The 19,221-nt window shown below is 41.9% G+C and overlaps 1 protein-coding gene across 4 annotated transcripts in view; it reads right to left on the bottom strand.

Moving 5' to 3' along the window:
- The window catches only part of FBN1 (fibrillin 1), a 144,560-nt gene extending 127,222 nt beyond the window's left edge, over window positions 1–17,338 (bottom strand). For all 4 annotated transcript variants that reach the window (XR_011681475.1, XM_071441490.1, XM_071441492.1 and 1 more), the window contains exons 1-4: window positions 17,226–17,338; window positions 16,535–16,806; window positions 3,030–3,112; window positions 2,022–2,120 (exon numbers count right to left, since the gene is read on the bottom strand). Coding sequence is in view for 3 of the 4 variants with exons in the window: in XM_071441490.1 (XP_071297591.1) it covers window positions 2,022–2,120; window positions 3,030–3,112; window positions 16,535–16,701 (349 nt within the window). In the remaining variant the exon portion in view is untranslated. The remainder of the gene's footprint in view (window positions 1–2,021; window positions 2,121–3,029; window positions 3,113–16,534; window positions 16,807–17,225) is intronic.
- Between the last annotated feature and the right edge of the window lie 1,883 nt (window positions 17,339–19,221).

Genomic DNA, 19,221 nt, shown 5'->3' with positions numbered 1-19,221 from the left:
GTCAAACAGTACTTTTTATGTTTACTTTGTTTTCTAATTGCAGATCTAAGTCATTGTGGTCGATTGTCTAAATACATATTCATGGCTTTTGTCTACAGTGCCAACAGCACAAATGAGTTACATAAAGTATGTTCTCTAAGTCCTAATGATGTGCTAAATCATAAAAATATTAAACATGAGTGCACAGAAGCAGTGGAGTCTCTTTTCTCTACGACTTACCAGACACTTTTGCTTTTAGAATTGGTATGTTTTAATAAATAAGGGGGATGTAATGTAACCACATACACAAAATGTATCTTACATTACTGCAGAAATTGAACAACTCCAATGAAAGCTAAAACTGTGGAGAACAATGGTAGAGTATTTCAGAAGAAGAGCTACAAGAAGAACCAAAAACTTTACCCTATTTTTCTTTTGAGTCTTGACTCATAAAAGACTTCAGTGGGGCCAAAGAAAAACATGAGGTAAGGCCCACTTGTTCCTGCCAAAGGTGCCAAAACACGTAACAGATACAGGGATGTATCTCTCCCTCTGTGCCCCGAAGGGTATGGGGAGAAGGTCGTACCTTCCTTTACTGCCTTACAGGACTAAGGCAAAAGCACCTGGTAAAACAGTAGCTGCAAACCCAGGCAGGAGCACACCACCACACACATTTGTGCAGCATTTTGCACCCCTTCCCTCCCTCCAGTACTCTCTGGGAACTCCATAGCTCCACATCTTCCTCATGCTGTCCTCTCCCTAACATATATCACAGGAGTATGAGATGGGGTGAACTACAAAGAACAATATTTACCATTTTAGTACATGCCATTCCATTACATTCTGCAGTTGTTAATGTTTTTCAACTGTTATTCCATAAAAAGGATGCTAAAACCACAAACTGAAATGGTCAGTTATGTGGGAAAACTCTTATCAACCAGGAAAGCAAAAAAATGGCAAAGCAAAAGATACAGAAGCAAAGCAGACCACACACTGAGTTTCAAAAGATATTCAGAACTAAAAGGATAACCACTTTGCATAATATTAGAGACCTCAGCTGAGTGCATCCCCCACTGACTTCTGTTAATATGTTGTTCAGATAGTTACAGGCATTTGTGGGAACAAGTCTCCCCCAAAATTCTTTCCAGAAACTTCATATGTCATAAAAAAATCTAAATCTTCTACATTCTAAGAGACAAGAACCACGTTCAAACGAGAATACAGAGTACTTTACAGTTGGCATCTCAGATATGAATCCTACTCAATATCAAACACTCAACTCATGTTTAGCCATTGAGTTCTCTGTTCATTGAATGAATTTAATTTTACTTATTTTTCCCCGGCTCTGGGGAACCTTCCTTGAAAATTTGAAATACAAACATTTCTAGGAAAATTCATCTCTCTGAAAAGCTTCATTTTCAAAGAACCTTTGTTTTTCTGATGAAAAGCTGTTCCACTTAAAACCTTGAGCAACTCTGTACCTCTAGTACCTGCAGAAGTGTCACCTGAAGGAAGTCAGCAGTATTAGATTCAGAAGACATGTACTGAGCCTGGCAAGGAAATGCTCTAAAGCTTGTAGGCCTAGGTATTAGCATACAGCATACATAGTGGCTGGTTTATAATCCTTGAAATCTGAAGGAAATTCCAAAGCATGTCAAAATCAGCCAATTGTCAAGAACTGTCTCTCTATCATTACAACTCTTGTTGTATACATGCTCATGCCTACCAGTGAACAGAAATAAGGTATTTTCCAGAAAACAAGGAGGACTGGAATTAGTGTTACAAAGTGGCAAATGAAAATAGCTTCCAATAAGACTGATTTGGGTTTGATTTGGCAAAAAAAAGAAGCGTTTCCAAAAGCCCATCTCTGAGTCATTCTTCAGTTTCATCATAGAAAGCTACACTTCCCTTCCTGTGGTAAAAGTATGTCTGGTGACTCAGAGGTTATTTGTCTTAAATACTGACCACTGAACTATTTTACATACCTTAGTAGCTTCACAGACTCAAAAGAGCAATATCAGAGACACAGAAGAAATACTTACTTGATTTTGAACCACAGGAGGGGGCTATCTGACCATTTGGGCATGTGCACATGTTTGGTCTAGAGCAAAATCCATCCCCACAGGAATGTCTGCAGATTGCTATTAAGAAAACATAAATGCCTTTAAAATATGTCTCAAAAACCTCAAACACATAAAAAAACACCTGACAGAAAATTCAGTACCATAACATAAATACCCACAAACTCATTAAACCGCATACAACAGATCCCAAAACAGCTCCTCCTGTTCATCTGCATCTTTATAGGGGGCAGCTAAGACCTAGACCTTCAACATCTGCTATGAAAAGGTCTGGGAACATGCCACAGGCCACACTAGATATGGGGAGATTTCCTTGGAAAAGTGAAACTGTTTTCCATTTTACCAGACCTTCCTGGAGGAAGGATGGCACTGAGGCAGCAACATAATGCTTCCTTTATTTCTGCACCACCCACAGACAAGAGCAGTCATTCCCATCTGACAGCACACTGCTGCAGGATCTCTGGAGAGAGTCTTATCAGCCTTGGGCAAAGTGCCTTTAGGAATTATTTCTGGTACACTGTTCTACTACACATGAATATGCATATAGCACTATGATGTATGCATACGTTTATATCCCTACATATATATTTCAGGGATATGGTCCAAAGAAGTGGAGAAAATGCATTTGCTGGCCTGATGCTGTTGCCTCCTTCCATTAACCTAAATAGATTAACATATTCCACTCATTCCCAAGAGTTCACACACCCCTAGGAACCCTTTACTAGAGACTTAAACAGAACATGTGGACGACATTAATCTTTTGTTAAATATTGGTATCACATCACTGTGTTGTAGCCCACCAAACTTTGTATATTAGCTTAATATATTTTAAATGGTAAAGCAATCATGCATAGCTGCTATTGAAAACATACAGAAACACATTTCAGTTCTGGTATACAATAAAACCACCCTGAGACATAGAAGGACAAAGATAAACATCAGTCATAGCACATAAGGAGATTGACTTACGGACTATGCACTGGTTTCCACCAGGTAACGTTTTCCATCCAGGGCAGCAGTAGGCATTGTAACGTGATCCACACACATTTGGTCTGGGAAAAAATAAAAAGGATAAGGATGACTTCTTATTTTTACTCAGAAATATGTTTTTGAAGTAGAGACATAAAATGGAAAAGGTAAATCACTGCAATATAGATTTTAATAATTAAATTTAGAAGTGTTGTGTGTTTTTGGCCTGTAGTTTTTGGGGTTTTTAAGTAACATACACTTCTACAAATTAAAGATTACATTACAAGTACAAAATCAAATCAGTAACATCTGAACAACAGGAATAGAATGGGGAAACTTTGTCTCACAACACTCCACATCTGAAGAAGTAACCATCCATGTTTTTTGAGCAAAACTCACAATTAAGTAAAAAATGAGCATCCAGCATCATTAATAACCACAAATTAAATCTAGTGCTCTTTGAGTGGGAATTTTTAATCTTCTTGTTGCTTTCTTTTCTTTACTCTAAAGCACTATTACTGTTCCCTGTTTTGTCCATGAACAAAACTATGTGTGTGTGAGTGAAACATGCCAACAAGAACATTAACCAAATCATTGAGTCAAAATAAATTAGTTAATTACTTACTACCAAAAATAATCAAAGATGTGGGTGTATGTAGTGATAGGGTGCTATGAAATTAGTATGAGGGGCATACTGCCCTCCTTAAATGATGTATCTACAGGAATTTTTCTTTCCAACCCATTCCTCCCATTCACATTTACCATGCTAAATAAATTTAGTAGTAAAGTTTATGACAGCTGAAAGCTGACAGGACATGACACTATTCCTATCATGATTTTATTGATAAAAAGAGAAAAGTTGAAATTATTCTATGTCCCTCATACATAGAGGGACAATAGATTTTTTTTTATTCTATCTTGTCCTATTTATTTGATGCATGTATCCATGCAAATAAAGCTAGTAAGAATAATTTTAAAAATGGGAATATGTGCCTTTTTTTGTTTTATGCTTAATAATCTTAGCAGAGGGAAATTTTACAACCTCTGTTAATATTGTGAGCAATTACTCAATAGATCAATGCAGCTAGAACCAGCCAGAAACTTCCTAGGAAATGCTATATTAAAATATTGTATACAGATTAGAGACAGATTGAAATGTTTACTGTTTTAAGAAGGGTTCTCTATTATTATTTTGTCCTTGGTCTTTCAGAAAGTTCTTCATTGCTAGTATTGCAATGTTTAAGTAAACAATAGTTACTTCATATGGTGAGGCCACTTAAGACAAACAATCTCAATATATACAAACATTTCTTTATGCATATTTTCCAACTAACAAAAGTTATATACTCTGTTTATTTAGGGATATGCAGTACTAATGCAATTTCAAGTATTCTGACTACACCAATTTCAGTGACACCTATTTTTTCCAACCATGGCCAGAAACTACTTAAGTTAAAGCAAGCACTACCATTACTTTCCACTGGTTCTGGATAATTACAAAGTAGTAACAGAGGTGAATGTGAGCAACACAATTGGACTTCTTGCAGGGTCCTTTTCCCTTCCTGCAACTGGTGTTACAGACTCAAAGTCTTATTCATTTAATTCCAATGTATTCAGTTTTAGTAATGTCAGCCACTTCCCTGCAGGGCTATAACCATGTAACTTTCCTAGAGTTCCCTGTTCATCAATGCCAAATGTTGCTCCACAATCATCTGCCAAGTAAGACTGGCAAGCAGACAAGTGAGATTGCTTTTCACCTTCTCCAGTCAGAAGAAATAATGGAACTTATTAAGACAGATAGAATGGGTTTGTTGCTACCTGTTACAACCTATGGCATAAACCACCCATTTCCGCTTCCAGCTGGTGAGGATCTATAGAAGGCTGGCCATAAAGTGATGTTTATGTACTCTGACAAATTTCAGTCTCAGCAAGTATGTGGCTTTGGGGACCATCTGGTCCATGTTAAGAGTCAAAAGCAGATTTCTGTGTCACAGAGAAACCTGTTTTTTTCCAAATGGGACTCTGGAAAACCTAGATGTGCCAGCAACTATGAAGTCAGAGACCCTGAGAGCCTTGAGGCTGTCCACAGGGTAGGCTAAGCCATACAACCAGGAGCCTCCAACTCCAGTGCAGTGAGCTTAGCTTTGAAAGAAAAAAAAAAAGAAAAGTCATCAAACTGTACTTCCATGGAACAGTTTGAGCCTGACAAGTGCATTTTCCAGTGGAACACTTTTTCGTCAGAAAGCTGCTGTCTAGCTTATAAAAGAAACCTATATTAAAGTCTGAATGTTGCTTCTTTGAGACAGAGGGAGTGTTATTAAATCGTGCATATTTGTAAAATGACTTTGAAAATAATTAATTTTGAAGGTTAAATTAATTGATATTTATGAGGTGATCAGACACTACAGCAATAAATCCCCATAAATAAAGTATTCAAGGCAATAATAAATCGTTTACCTCATGTAAAATCATGGAATCCATCGATCAAATTGTAAAGGCTCTATCATGGCACTTACTTTGAACAGTTACCCACTGTGTGTTGAATAGAGCATATTTTCCTGCTGATATTATTAGCTATGAATACTAAGAAAGTGTTTTATATTCTTATAAAACTGTTTTCTTGAACAGCACTAGAAACAGAATGCAGTTATAAAATCTGATTTGTAATGATAAAATAAGCAAAAACATTATCTGTATACCCTGAAAATACCTACAGCACTTTCACTCCAAAGCCCAGATAAGGAACAGATAATCTCAGAACAAATCTCACAACAAAGCTATTACCATTGAAATTTTAAAAGTCTTATGTTTTATTTTAGAGACACTTAATGGACTTGTAAAGTATAAAAGGATTTCTGTAATGGTATGGTGCTGAGAGACAGGATGGCTGATGCCCAGAGTTTCATCAAAGATGTCCAAATTAAACAAGATATATTGTCTTTGATTAATGATACGCAAGTAGAAATTCAGTAGCAAAGTGAGCTGAATTATCAAAAGACATTAGACATGAGTCATCAACTAGAAAAATCATGGAACAGCAGAGAGGAAAAGGTTCATCTGGAAATCCTGATAACTAACACCTGAGAGTGGTAGGTTTGCATAGATATTGACAGCACCTGCATGCACCAAACTAGAAGATATTCTTTGCAGAAGCAGCCACAGGGGCTGTACAGCCATTATCAAGTAAAGCCGTGTGGGTCCCTCCCCAGCATGCGCAGAATGAGCCGGGCAGAGCTGCAGCATCGGCTCCTGGAGATGCACCACCGCCTCTGGCTGCCACAGCCTCTCGAATAAAGGTCTCCTTTCTCCACGGGGCAATACTGATGTCACCCACGGAAAGGACAGACTGGGGCTGTCCCTCCCGTGCTTCCAGAGCCTGCCTCAGCAGGGATGTGAGGCTGCCTGGCTCCCCTGACCTGCAGCTGGTATCCAGGCTGGATTGGCGGAGTGGGCACACAGACGTAAAATAATGAGAAACAAACCATGCTAAGCTTGGCAGAGTCTTCTTATCAGCTATAAGCAGGCAGTAAGGGTACATGACAGCCAGAGAAGTGAGGGAGACTCTCAAAAGCCCTGTGTGAAGCCGGCAGCAGCAACACCCAGCCCAGGAATGGCAGGGACACCTCTGGCATTGGGACTGTCTTCGTCAGAGCCCGTGCTGCAGCCTGCCAGGGGGGAGGGCTAATTCTCTACATCCCCACTCTGCCCTGCCTGTGACCCCTCGAGGAAATTACAGCCCTCTCCGGAAGAAAGCATTGCCCATCTGCAACTCCCATGGGAGGAAGAGTTTCTGGCACTGCTGTGAGCGAGGCTTCAGGCAGAAATTGTGTCAGCAGCACTGCCATGCACCGGCCAACGCTGGCGTAATCCACACTGAATCAAACCCAAAGCACGGGTCTCAAATAAATTACACAAAAACCAGACAGAGTGGGCAGAGAGCAGCTGAGAGAGCAAGAGAAACAGCTGACCACCAGTTAGAGAGCTGGGATGCAGGGATACTGGGAGGGGTTTCCCATAGCTCCCTCAACTCGTTTTTTCTCCCCCTAGGAAAACACACGGGGACTCTTCCTTGCAAGAGAACGTTTCATGAACAACTTCTATTAACTATTTGGCCGCAGTGGTTAGCATATGATCCAGTTTTCTGGCAGAAAAATACTATTTAAAGCAATATCATCAGCCAGGGGTTCTTTTTAGAGAAAGCTTTGCCTATTTTCCTTCTTATGTGGGTAACTCTGGTAGCTGCTAAAACTGTACCCAGAACTATTTGCTGATCATGTCATAAACATAAAATTGGAGTGATGTTTCCATGCTTGCACTGGGCAGTTAAAAAGAATGACAAACTGCACCTGAAAAAATGGGAGGCTGGTCTTAAAAAAGTGCTTGTTAAGGCTCCAGAATGCGATGATTAAAAGCTTTTAGTAGTAGGTTTCAAGAGACACAAAATCAGATCTATACTTTTTGCTGTAAACCAGCTTTATGTACCAACCTAAACTTCTCAGTGTCTCAGAATAAATACTAAATGCACAGACTGGAGCAGCTCAGCTGACTCCACTGGAGTTTTACTCAGCTTTCCCACCACAGAATCAAGAACTTCCATCACCAGATACAGTCCAAACTTTAGTGGACACAGCAATGAGCAACCTGATTTAAGTTCACCCTGCTCTGAGTGGGGGTTGGACCACATGGCTTTCCAAGATCCCTCCTCACTTAAATGACACAGGCCAAGTATGCATAAATTAGAGGTCGGTATCTAAAGCACCTCCTTTAGCTGTGCTGGCACCCACCCCCTCCTCCAAGGAGCAGCAAGCAAAGCAGAACTGGGAAGGGAAGATCTGATTCTTGAAGCTATTTATTTCAATCACATAAAAGGAAATCCTATGAAACTATGCCATACTCTGGAACAAACACAAAATTTAGTTTCTATTATACTATAAAGAATAAGCATGCGCTTTTAAGCAAAATACGTATTTTTACATAGAAAGGATTGCATCTGATGTACTCATTTTTACACTGCAATAAGCAAGACTGTGCCATGCAGAGAGCCTAATATGATAACTGTTTCTCACTCTGACAGTGAGGATACCGCTGTCCCAGAATCCTGGCTCAGTTCAACTAAAAAAATAACATGCTGAGCAGCTCTATGGGTATCTTTGGCTCTGGCCAAAAGTTCAAAATGACATGCAAGTTTCCTGCAGCAACACTGAACACTTTTCTAACCCTAACCTCCATCACACTGTGACAGCTAAATACAGCAATCCAGCAGCAGCATTGACATTAAGAGAATTCTTCCGCAATTGCTCTGAAAATCCAACCCTGTCTTTTGCAGGGACACGCTCATCTAACCTGACAGCCAGGCATTGTTCTCATTCATAGCCAGGGACAGACGCATTTCTGGCATGTATTCCTTCATTGTTCCACTTGAGAATGTCAACGGGTCCAGTTCAAAACCCATCTACATGGCTGTGTAAGATACATAAAGTACAAGTACAACACCACAAGAAACCATCTGCCAGTGGACAAGTGAGGGGATAAACAGGAAGGAGCCCTCAGGTACTTTCTTAAAACACACACCAAAAAAAAAACCAAACTAAAAAGATATGTTCAGAGGACAAGTCTTTTCTATCTGGTAGCACTAAAAGCATCCCATGGGAAATGGATGTAACTGTGGGCTAAGGCACTGCTTAGCTGCCCAGATGTAACTTCCAGGAGGGGAACAGGGAGAGATCATTTCCAACCTCCAGGTCTACTCCCCACACTCACCATGTACCCACTAATGGCTGCTGAGGGGGCAAACCTCTAACAGTTTCCCAAGGGAAAGGACCCAGGGAGCTCAGGATTTCCACCAGCCCATGCCCAAGCTGAGCAGCAGCACAAGGGCTGGTGTGGGGCACACTGGCCAGACAAACCCAAGGCCAGCCAGCCCCTTGCTGAGGCTTCCCTGGAGGCTGCAGGTTGTGCTGGTACCACCCACCATCCCCCTCAGGGAGGACACCCAATCCTTGAGGGAGTCTCCTATACCTGACACTTGCATCAACACTGGCAGAGAATGTGCTTAGGTGTTAATACACAAATTAATAGTATTGCTCAAGTGCTCTCCCTTAGGCTACTGAAGATTTATTTTAGGTAAGTTATCAGTATTTCTCCTCCCTTCGCTACACAATATTCTACCCTTTGTCTCTCTCCTTGCAGGGACAGTGACTCCACATTTTCAAAAGGTTAATTACCTGAACATCTGCCATAAGGAAATAGGAAAACCCTGTTTTAGTTCATCTTGTCCCTAGCAGACACTGGTGATTTACTCTGTACACAGGGAAGAGAAAAAGATGGAATATTAAAGGGAAAAACAAAGAAAAGAAACAGGAAAATAACGTTCCTGAAAGGAAACAAATTTTAGTTTGAAACCCAGCTGAACATCACTGGATATTCTGATGTCCTCCAGCAAAATGTGAGAGAGAGGGAAGCTTGAAAAAGAGGATGAAAATGATTAAGCCTGTAGACAAAAGAACTGTGGCTTTCATTTGGTATTTCTGAGGCTATAATGGTCATGAATCATTTCATAAAATGAGAAGTAGAAAGGAAAACAACAGATTCTCCAGCAAGTCAACATTGAAAATATTTTTCCAGATAAAAGCTAGACCTCCTTCATACTTCAGTCAAGATCTATAAGCAAAACCAGAAGGCAGAGGTTTTAATTTAACAGGCTATATTTTACATCCCAATGTACCTTCCAAAGAAGAGCCCAACTTTACTGAACTGTCACAAAAGACCAAATGATTGTCCTCATGCCTCTATCTGCACACCAGCCTTGCATGAATGAGTAGATCTGAAATCCTTTTAAAAAGATTAAACAAATAAAACTAGGTGGGATGGTCAGAATGGATGAGAAAACAACCAAAGGAGAAATGTAAGATTGAAAAGCTACAAATATATTTCCCAGCACAGTGCAATGGTTAATCAGAAACACTCCAGGCCACAATTGCTCCATTCTACAAAAATATTCACTGAGTCTGGGGAGCAAGACCAAAGTGACAGACATGCCTCTATATCCTCTTCATCTTTAGGGTTCAGCAGGGAGATGAAGAAGAAGAATGAGATGGGATTCACTCTCATTGCAAAACAAAAAAGTTAATGATTAATTTCTTACTATTTTCATATGTGCACATTCAAAGATCTCAAGGTCCTAAAATCTTATTTAAGTAGAGATGGCCTCCTATTACCTAGTGTCTATCACATTTCTACCAAGAGGAAATCTTCCTAGTGATCCATACAGCTAAATATTTGGGGTCCTTCTTTTGGGTTATACTATTCTAACAATCACAGGTTGCTCAGTCCATGAACATATTTAAAGTGACCCTTGTCAAAAACTGTATTGAAGTTCATACACTAAACATTCAAGCTTGCAGGATGGAAGAGGAATGACAAAGACTGTCCTAAGTGAGCAGCAATGCTGAGCAACACACCACAGGAAAGGAAAATAAACATACAGGGAAACAGAAGCTGTAATCTTATTTGATAAGGACGACTGTAAGTGAAGCTGACAGATGGACTGTTCCTGCCAAGATCTGACCCACAGATCCTCCCTTTGCTCCCATATCAACTGAGAGCAGCCCTATGCTTACTTCAAGTCTGCATCCTCGAGCCCAGCACAGCCCCAAAGGTTCTGACATCAGTGTAAAGCTGCACATAGAGCAAAACTGACCCAGGAGATACAGAATCTGATGAACAACCTGTGGAACCACCACTGAACACAAAATGTATCCTGTGCTAGCTCACAACAAGGGAGAAGTCTACTTTCATAATACTTAAGAAGGCCCTTGACTGAGGAAAGTGCAGCTATGCCAAGCCAGAGTTTCTTCTTTCTCCTCGAAGCAATTCTCTCAGGAAATCTGCACTGCAAACTGCAGATTACTGCACCCTGCTCCAACAAGACACACTTCCTGCAGGTGCTGTTCTTCCCCCAACTCTTCATGCCTCCAGTTTCTAAACACAGTACATCCCTGTCAATAAAAGTTCAATTAAACAGTAACAAACTGAGATGAGAAAGTCTTCAGAAAGTCACCACCACACATAAGATGAGATAACTGCACACCAAATCCACAGAAGAAAATTATTATCTGGAACACAAAGAAAGAAAGAAAGTACATGACATCTCTTGTGTCTGAGTAAGGGCTATGGGATTAATCTGTTTCTAACCTGCCAAGCAATTATGTCATAGCAACAATCAGCCTTAAAGGACCCCTCAGGATGCACCTTCCTGCAACGGGACACAAAGTGACAACGCTGATGTGAAATACACAAAGCCCACCACAGGCCAGCTGTGACTGGTCCTGCAGCATCTGGGGCAGTGTGTCAGGCCAGCCTGATACAGCCAAGAGCTAAGCAAACAAAAATGAATAAATAGATAAATGAGGGGAAGAAAGGAAAATAATTACATCCAGTCTTGCCTTCCTGATGTTCAACATGCCAACTTGGCACAGTGGTGCTAGGTCCTAGGAAACCTGCTTCAGCTTAGTCTCCCAGGCTGATTTTACAACATTTCCAAAACAATCTTGTTTCATAAAGTACATCAAGAATGCTGCTACACTGTTGATTGTAGCCTTCTCCCTCTGCTCTATTAATGACCCACTACCATCAAATGGCAAGAAAGTAATTATCTAATGTATTTTAGAAGAGGCACATGGCTCTTCAAAACCATTTGTGTCCTGCTAGAAAATGAGAAAGATCACAAAGAGGAAGACTGGCTAAGCTGTCAGAAACAGAATCATGTGCCTCAGAGCCTCCCACTGAAAGGGAGACTACCAACAGTATTCACCAAGAGTTTTAACCACAGGTTGCACTGGCATGCCCAAAATGAATAAAGTCCTAATTCTGCCCTACAAACAAACTACACAGGCCTAGAAGACTCCCCTCAAAACTGATAAACCAGAATTTGAATTAAGGCTGTGCCTCCCAAAGAGATGGTGTCCAAATGACACAATTTGGACTACAAGGACCACAAAGCCCTGAAGATGATTTACTTTTTACTGTTTTTCTCCTGCTCCACAAAGTCACAACTACACCAAATCACATCATACCAAAAGAGAGGAAACACATATATGAGGCACAGTGCCAATATCTATGAACTCATTTCACTCCAGAACTAGATTTCCAAGGATCATGTAATTACCAAAGAACAGTACCAGAACCATTGGCAAATATATTCAGAGAGGTGCAGAATATTAACACTATGTGTAATTGCCAAAGACTTCAGTTTTCACACTAGGATATGCTGGAATAAAAGTTCTTCATCCTCCATATAAGCTTTACCCCACAGGCACAGAGGACTGGAAGGAGGCCAGCCATGCCACCTGGAAGCCAAGTGAGTGCTCCAGCACATGGGGTATTACAACAACCTGCATGTATTTTTAATTAAGTTTTTTATTTCCAAGTATTCAGGCTGCCCCCACTTGCATAGTGGCACTGACAAGGTGTGGCACCAGCAGCTGCCCAGAGGTGTGCAGGCCACAAGTGACAAGAAAAATCTTTGAGGTTTTTCAGTATAAACAAATATTTACCAGTACAGAAAGTCTGCTTTTCTTCAGCAGGCTTTTAGTGGTAAAGATTGGTTTAAAACAAAAACCAGAAGCCATAATTATATAGCTGAACACTAGAATTAAGTTATAGATTAATAAGATTATTCTATTTCAGGGAGCACTGATGTGTAAAAATGGTCAAATCCAACCAAGTTTACTCAGGGAAGTGTATCAGTAAACCTGTGGTCTTCATTTGACATACCCAAAAGAAACTGGTCCAAAAAAGCTCAATCCCCTGTTGAATATCTTTAATGCAAGACTTTTATGAATCCTTTTGGAGCCAACTATTCTGTTCTCCAATATTCACTATCATTTTGACTTAATAAAAATAAAGAAATTAAATAATTTTTGCACAAGTACATTTAATTAGTCTCCTAATTAGAAACATGTCAGAATTCAGCTATCTTGAAGAAATTTCAGTTCTTTCAAAATTTCTGTTATTTGTTAAACAAATCATTGCTTTCTTTGGTCATTATACTGAGAAGAGACTGATAAACAAGACAAACATTGCTTAAAATGTTATTAAGAACTGACTGGTACTCATTAGTGTTGGAAGTCTTCTAGCATCATCAGAAAATGAGAAATCCTAATTAATTCTAAGACTTTGGATACAATACTTCTTGTATTCAGACAAATACTAATCAAATCACCAGTAAATTATTTTTTGCTTTATATTCAAATGATTGAAACATATAGGAATGGTTGTCTTCAAATATATATTATTTAAAAAGAACTTCCTGTTCATGGCCAGTTTTGTAGAGTTTAATTCTTACAGAATTTGACACTGCATTCTTGGGTGCTTAGGGGTAGCAGGATAATGGCTTGATGCCTTACAACTCAACACAACAAGTATAAATCACGATAACTGTGATAAGTTCTGGGGATCTGGAGGAGAAGTGTCTCACTAGCAGCTTATTATTTTAACTTGCTGATTCACAATGGATTCCAGCACCATTTCCATGACCAGAGAGTCTAGTTATATTTTTTATAAATTACTGCCTTTATTCTGATTGCTTTCTGATCACTTAGAGGCATCAGGCACCAGCACATAAATATACATTTAGTTAGACCAACCACAGATGGCATTAAAAGGACTTCACCTTTAATGCCTCCAAAGCAGGATTGATTTAAGCTATATGAGCAGCAAGTGTAACGTCTTAAAATGAGAACCTAAGAGGCACTTCCAAGTAATTTATAATTATTAAAATTAAAATATGTTTCTAGAATCAGATTATACGTTTGGACAGCTCATTGCCATAAACAATGAGGCAAAGGTCACACAGATGAAAGCAAACATCTACAGTCAACAGCTTGCAGTAAAAAAATGTTTAGTAGGAAAAATCATGAGAAACTGAAACAGATCTTCAGCTTCTTCATTTTAACATACAAGACCAGTATTCACACACAGAATAACCTCAATACTTTCAAATGCTTTAAGACTTCCAATAGTCATTATAATCAAACACAGAAAATGACTGAAGTGTAAAAGGGTTTTCTTTAAAAATGTATCCCCATGTGCCTTACAATCAGAGCAGGAGTTCATTTCAAAATGAAAAGAAAGTCTTAGTCAACTGTAATAACATGGAAATAAAGTTTCCCAGCATCTGTTATGACTTGTATTACAATTAACAGATTCCCAAATGCATTTGTACTGATGAACAAGTTAAAAAAATACTATGTCTTCTTGTAAAATCATATTTTTAGTACTTTAGTCCTCCAATTACAATGAATAATGTATATACACTTTCTATATGTTCAAAATATGTTTTCCATCTGTCCTTCCAAATTTGTTCCAACCTTGTCTGTTAGAATGACAATTCTTTTTATTCACATTGTACAGTACAGTACCACACCTAAGAAAGTGCTCACAACTTCTAAACTGGAAATAACCAGCAGCATTCACCCAGCAATGATCAAAATTACTGTCCTCCAAGCAATTAGGGAACTCTATATTCAGCCTCAAATCAGGCTTACAAAAGAAGGTCAAACAAGAAACCAAACTAATAATTTGTTTTGTCTTTTCCTCAGTTCATCTGGCAAATTATTACATCCTTGTTAAGAATCTGCTTCCCAGGGGCACTCATTCATGTTGGTATTATTCCAAAAAACTGACCAAGATACAGAAAAACTAAAATTTATGTTGACACTATCCCTAGATTTGCAGATTACTAAGCAGATATATCAACTCATAGATAACATATGATAAAAGGAAGAATTATTGCAAAGGACATAAAAGATGGCAGGCTTCTGTTAAGTATAAGAATCAACTCATAAGATTAAATACTTACCCTAACCCATTTTAGATTCCAAAAATAATTAACACATGAAATATCATCCCTGGATGCACTATGTCTAAACAGCACAGTTCAGAGTGACAGTTACACACACCAAAGAAATTTTATCCTCAGCCAACATGCCTCTAACTTCCACCGAGTCAGCACAATGTGCTAGATGGCATATTCTGTGCCACTGAGCAAAAAATTCTGTTTATCAGTTTGATATTATCTCAGAATCCTACAACAACAAAGGCTATTAAAACACCCTAAAGAATGCAGGCACTTTCTAATAAATGTTTTTTATTATCATCTTTTATTGCTTGCAATTAGTCCCTCAAACTTTACTGTACATCCTTCTCACCTCCTAGATTTTGTCACATCTACTTTGGATCTGCTTTGTCCAACTATTTCTTTTGTGACAAGGTATAAGGAAATGAAATAAGAGAGTCTGATCCTATAAAATCAGATCCATGAAAAATAATGCTGACAGCTTGCATCCATTTTTGCAGCATGCAGATCTAAAAAACCCTTTTCAATCAGGCAAGCATTAAAAAAGCCATGACTGTAAATTCAAATGTAGGTAAAAAGTACTATAGAACTACAAGGAAGTTAGTAAGAAATTAAAGCACATTCATCAAGGCCTCCAACAATAAAGCTGTAATAGCTCCTTTTTGAGAAAATGGGGGCAAAATAAGCAATAGCTTGTACGTCTTACAGAAGCCTAACTATTATAATACATTTTTTGTTACACTTCTCCTCTGTCTGACAACAGAAAAAATTTGGCTATGTGCTGAAAAGGCACACTGAATCACCTGAGAAAGGAAACTTCTTTTTTATTACTTTGTTACAAACTTTTCACCTTCAGTGAACTAGATTTTCAACTGCACATGCACGCAATACCTTTCAGCTGACTTCACAACTATTTCTGCATTGGAAAGGTGTTCCATTAGAATGGGAAAAAGTTTGCCTGATGGAGATTTAGCCTTTAAAAAAAACTTTCTTCTAGGCATGTACCACAATGTTTCTTAAGAAATTAAACTCTTGTATGCTTGGGCTCACTCACACTAGTACTAGATAGTTAGTCCATATGAGAGCAAGATGGATATCACAGAAGGCTCAAGGTGGAGATGAGAGAGGACAGCTGATGGAAAGGGCATGCTGTGGGCTCCAGGCATCACCGTTATTCTGTTTTTATGCAAAGCAGAAGCGCGGGATGCGTGAGGAATGCACAAGCCCGCAGCGTGCCTTTATCTAAGGCCTTTTAGAAGATAAATCAGCAACCTCCTCGCTGCTGCGGCTCATCCCCACGAAGCATCGCCCACCCAGAGATGAAGTAGGGCCGCAGGTCGCAGAGGACCCCGCTCCCTGTCCGGGGAGAGGGCCGGGAGGGTGGCGGGGCTCCGCGCCCCGAGCCCTGGCGCTGCCCTGCCGGGCTGCAGGCGGCGTCCGGCGCCCCCCAGCCCAAACCGCTCCTCCGTAAGGGCAGCCCCAAGGGGGCTCGGGGAGCTCTCGCACCCCCAGAGCCCTCACCGCCAAGGGGTTCTGGCTATGGATACACACACAGACACGGAGGCAGATGTGCGCCGGCTGCCCGGCCCGCGCCGCGGCACCCCGGGAGGGGCCGGGGCCGGCCCCGCACCCCGCACTCCGCACCTACCCTTTGAGCGCGTCGTGCCCGCCGCCGTGCCCTCGCCTCTTGGCCCGGCTGGACCGGCTCTCCTTGGCGCTCACCCCCTCGGTGTGCCCGGCGGCGGCGGCACCAGCCTGGGACGCCCACAGCACGGCAACTCCCAGGGCGATCCCCAGCAGCCGCCCCCGCCACATCGCGTCCCCCGAGCCCCCGGGCTGCGAGCGGCCGCTGCCTCCTCTCCGCCGCCGAAGACTGCCGGTCCCCGCCGCCCTGTCTCCGACCAGCCTCTCCAATGCGAGCTGCGAGGGGAGAAATGAGGAGGAAGGGGAGTTAGAGACCGAGGAAAAGCGGCCGCGGCCACCCCGCGCCCCCCGCCGCCTGCCCCCGCGCCCCGGCGCCGTCGGCCCCCGGCCAGCCCGGCGCTATCGCGCCCGCGAGAGGCGGCGGCCGCGGGGGACGGCGAGGGGCTGCCCGGGGCCGCGCGGGCTCTGCCTCCCCTTCAGCAGCATCCGCGGGGGCTCCCGCACCCGCCGCGGACAGACCGCGGCCGCCGCCACCGCTTCCGAAGCCGCTGCGGGGCTGGAAGCGTCCCCTGGGCACGAACCCTCCCGGCTCCCGAGCCGGGCACCGCTAGAGCCGCAGCGGCCGGAGCGCCGCGGGCAGGAGCCCCGCGCCCAGCCCGCCCGCCCCGGGAGAAGCCGCTGCGAGGGGCGCGCACCCGCTGGAGCCGCCGCCGCCGGCTGCCGTTCCCGCTGCTGTTCCAGCTGCGGCCGCTGCACCCGCCGCTAATCCAGCTGCGGTTCCAGCTGCCCCCTCCCTCCTCCTCCTCCTTTTTCCCCTCCTCTCCCCCCCTCCCTCCTCTTCAAGTATCGCCCGCCCAACCCTTTCTCGCGAGAGAGAGGGGAATAAAAATGTTCCCCCCACCCCCGAGCCGCCAAGCCGGGGGCTCCCGGCGGTGCCCGGCCGGCTCCTGGCCAGCCCCGCCGTGGGTCACCTGCGGCCGGCCCGGGGCTGCCGGGATGCTCGGCCCGGAGAGGCTCCCCGGGAGCCGCGGGAAGCGTGCGGTGCTGCCCGGGAGGACGCGGCGCTGCCGCTCCCTCCGCTCCGGAGGCAGCTGCGGCCGGGCAGCGCTACCAGCTCGGGTTACCCCGCGGGTCCCTGGCTCACACGGCGGCAGAGGCATCAGCGCCTGCGGTAGTCTCAGCGCTGAGCCAAGTGTGTCAGACGGGAGTTGGGGAACCGAAGGTAGTGCACGCCTTTGCCTCCGTCTAAATGCCTATAGATATGTATATGTAGAGGTATCTACTTCCTAGAGGTGCAGCATTTTGCATCTATACCTTTATGTTATTTTTCATAAGCTGTTTCCCTTATAAGGAAAAATAGCATCGATGGTGGCTTTACCGGAGAGGCTGCTGCAGAATGAAGAATGCACTTTCTAGCACCTAACATGGCACAGACAACCTAGGCACCAAACTCTTTTGTGCCTGTCTCATCCTTCTCAAGGAAAGAAAGCCCTGCAGTTTTTATTTATGGTTTAAATGAAAAAGAGCAAACCACTACCAACACCTGAAAGGTATTTAGGCTTTATACTGAAATAATTGAGCAGGGAACACAACACAGTTAACAGAGTTCAAGCCCAGATTCTATACGCTCCTATCAAGTAACTCTCTGTACCAGGATTATCCCATTTCAACATAGACAGGAAATACAAAAAAAAACAAAACAAACAAAAAAATTAAACTGAAAGTAAGTTATGCAGTCTGCTGCTGCTCACATATAAATACTTTGGCAGAAATGTTGGATTTCCTAATTTTCAGGTATTTTCCCTTTTTGTTAGTTTCAGGTAGGTACTGATGGTTAGTGGTTCTGTATTATTGCATTGATGTTGCAAATGCTCAGCTGCACAATTTCATAAGCCAGCAGCAGACCAGGCACAGCAGCTGCCAAACCACCCTGCCCAAAGATAAATGCATGGTGTATTCTGCCACTAAAACAGTATCAAGAAAAGAGGAAATAGTGTGTGAGATTTCCTAGTACCAATCTGTTTACAGCTGAATTGTAATGGTGACACGAGATATGACAGATGCTAGTTTCAAATATACATATTTATATATGTAATATATAAACTACTGGAAACTGATCCAAATACACAGTTTGAATCAGTTTCCAGTAGTTTATATATTACATATATAAATATGCATTGTCCTTCTAAACATACATAGAAGTATTTAAACTATGTACTAGCCACAATAGCAGCTTTCTAATCATTTTGGCTGATTTTTATCGTCAAGAAAAGTGTTCAATTCTTCAAATTACAAAACAGTCGTTTGATACTGACCATTTCAATGTCACTGTTTAACAGTGTAGTGTTAAGACTTTCAGATAGAGAGAATAAGGTAAAATGTACATGTGAAATACTATGAGATACTGGCCCAAAAAAGAAGTAATGGAGTACAGAGTATGCCACCTCAGTATGTCTGAACAAGGCTCAAGAGAGTAGCACACTTTATACTGTTATTTTCTAACTTGTACAAAATGAACTAATTAACTTCAATTCTGCAAGCCAAGTATTACTGATTTGCAGTTTGCACCACAGAAGTAGAAGTTAGGGCTTGTGAGAAACATTGATTTTTCTGTTACAATCTAGTTGGATAAATAGGAATTTGATTTTTCAAAGTTTTTGTTTGTCTAACACATAAGCATGCAAAGATTAA

The sequence above is a fragment of the Agelaius tricolor genome, unplaced genomic scaffold (assembly GCF_023055355.1).
Source record: "Agelaius tricolor isolate 1412-34295 unplaced genomic scaffold, bAgeTri1.0.p SCAF_16, whole genome shotgun sequence".
In the NCBI taxonomy this organism is placed as follows: Eukaryota; Metazoa; Chordata; class Aves; order Passeriformes; family Icteridae; genus Agelaius; species Agelaius tricolor.
Note: the sequence above shows the minus strand (reverse complement) of the source record. Positions and strands in the feature narration are given on the sequence as shown.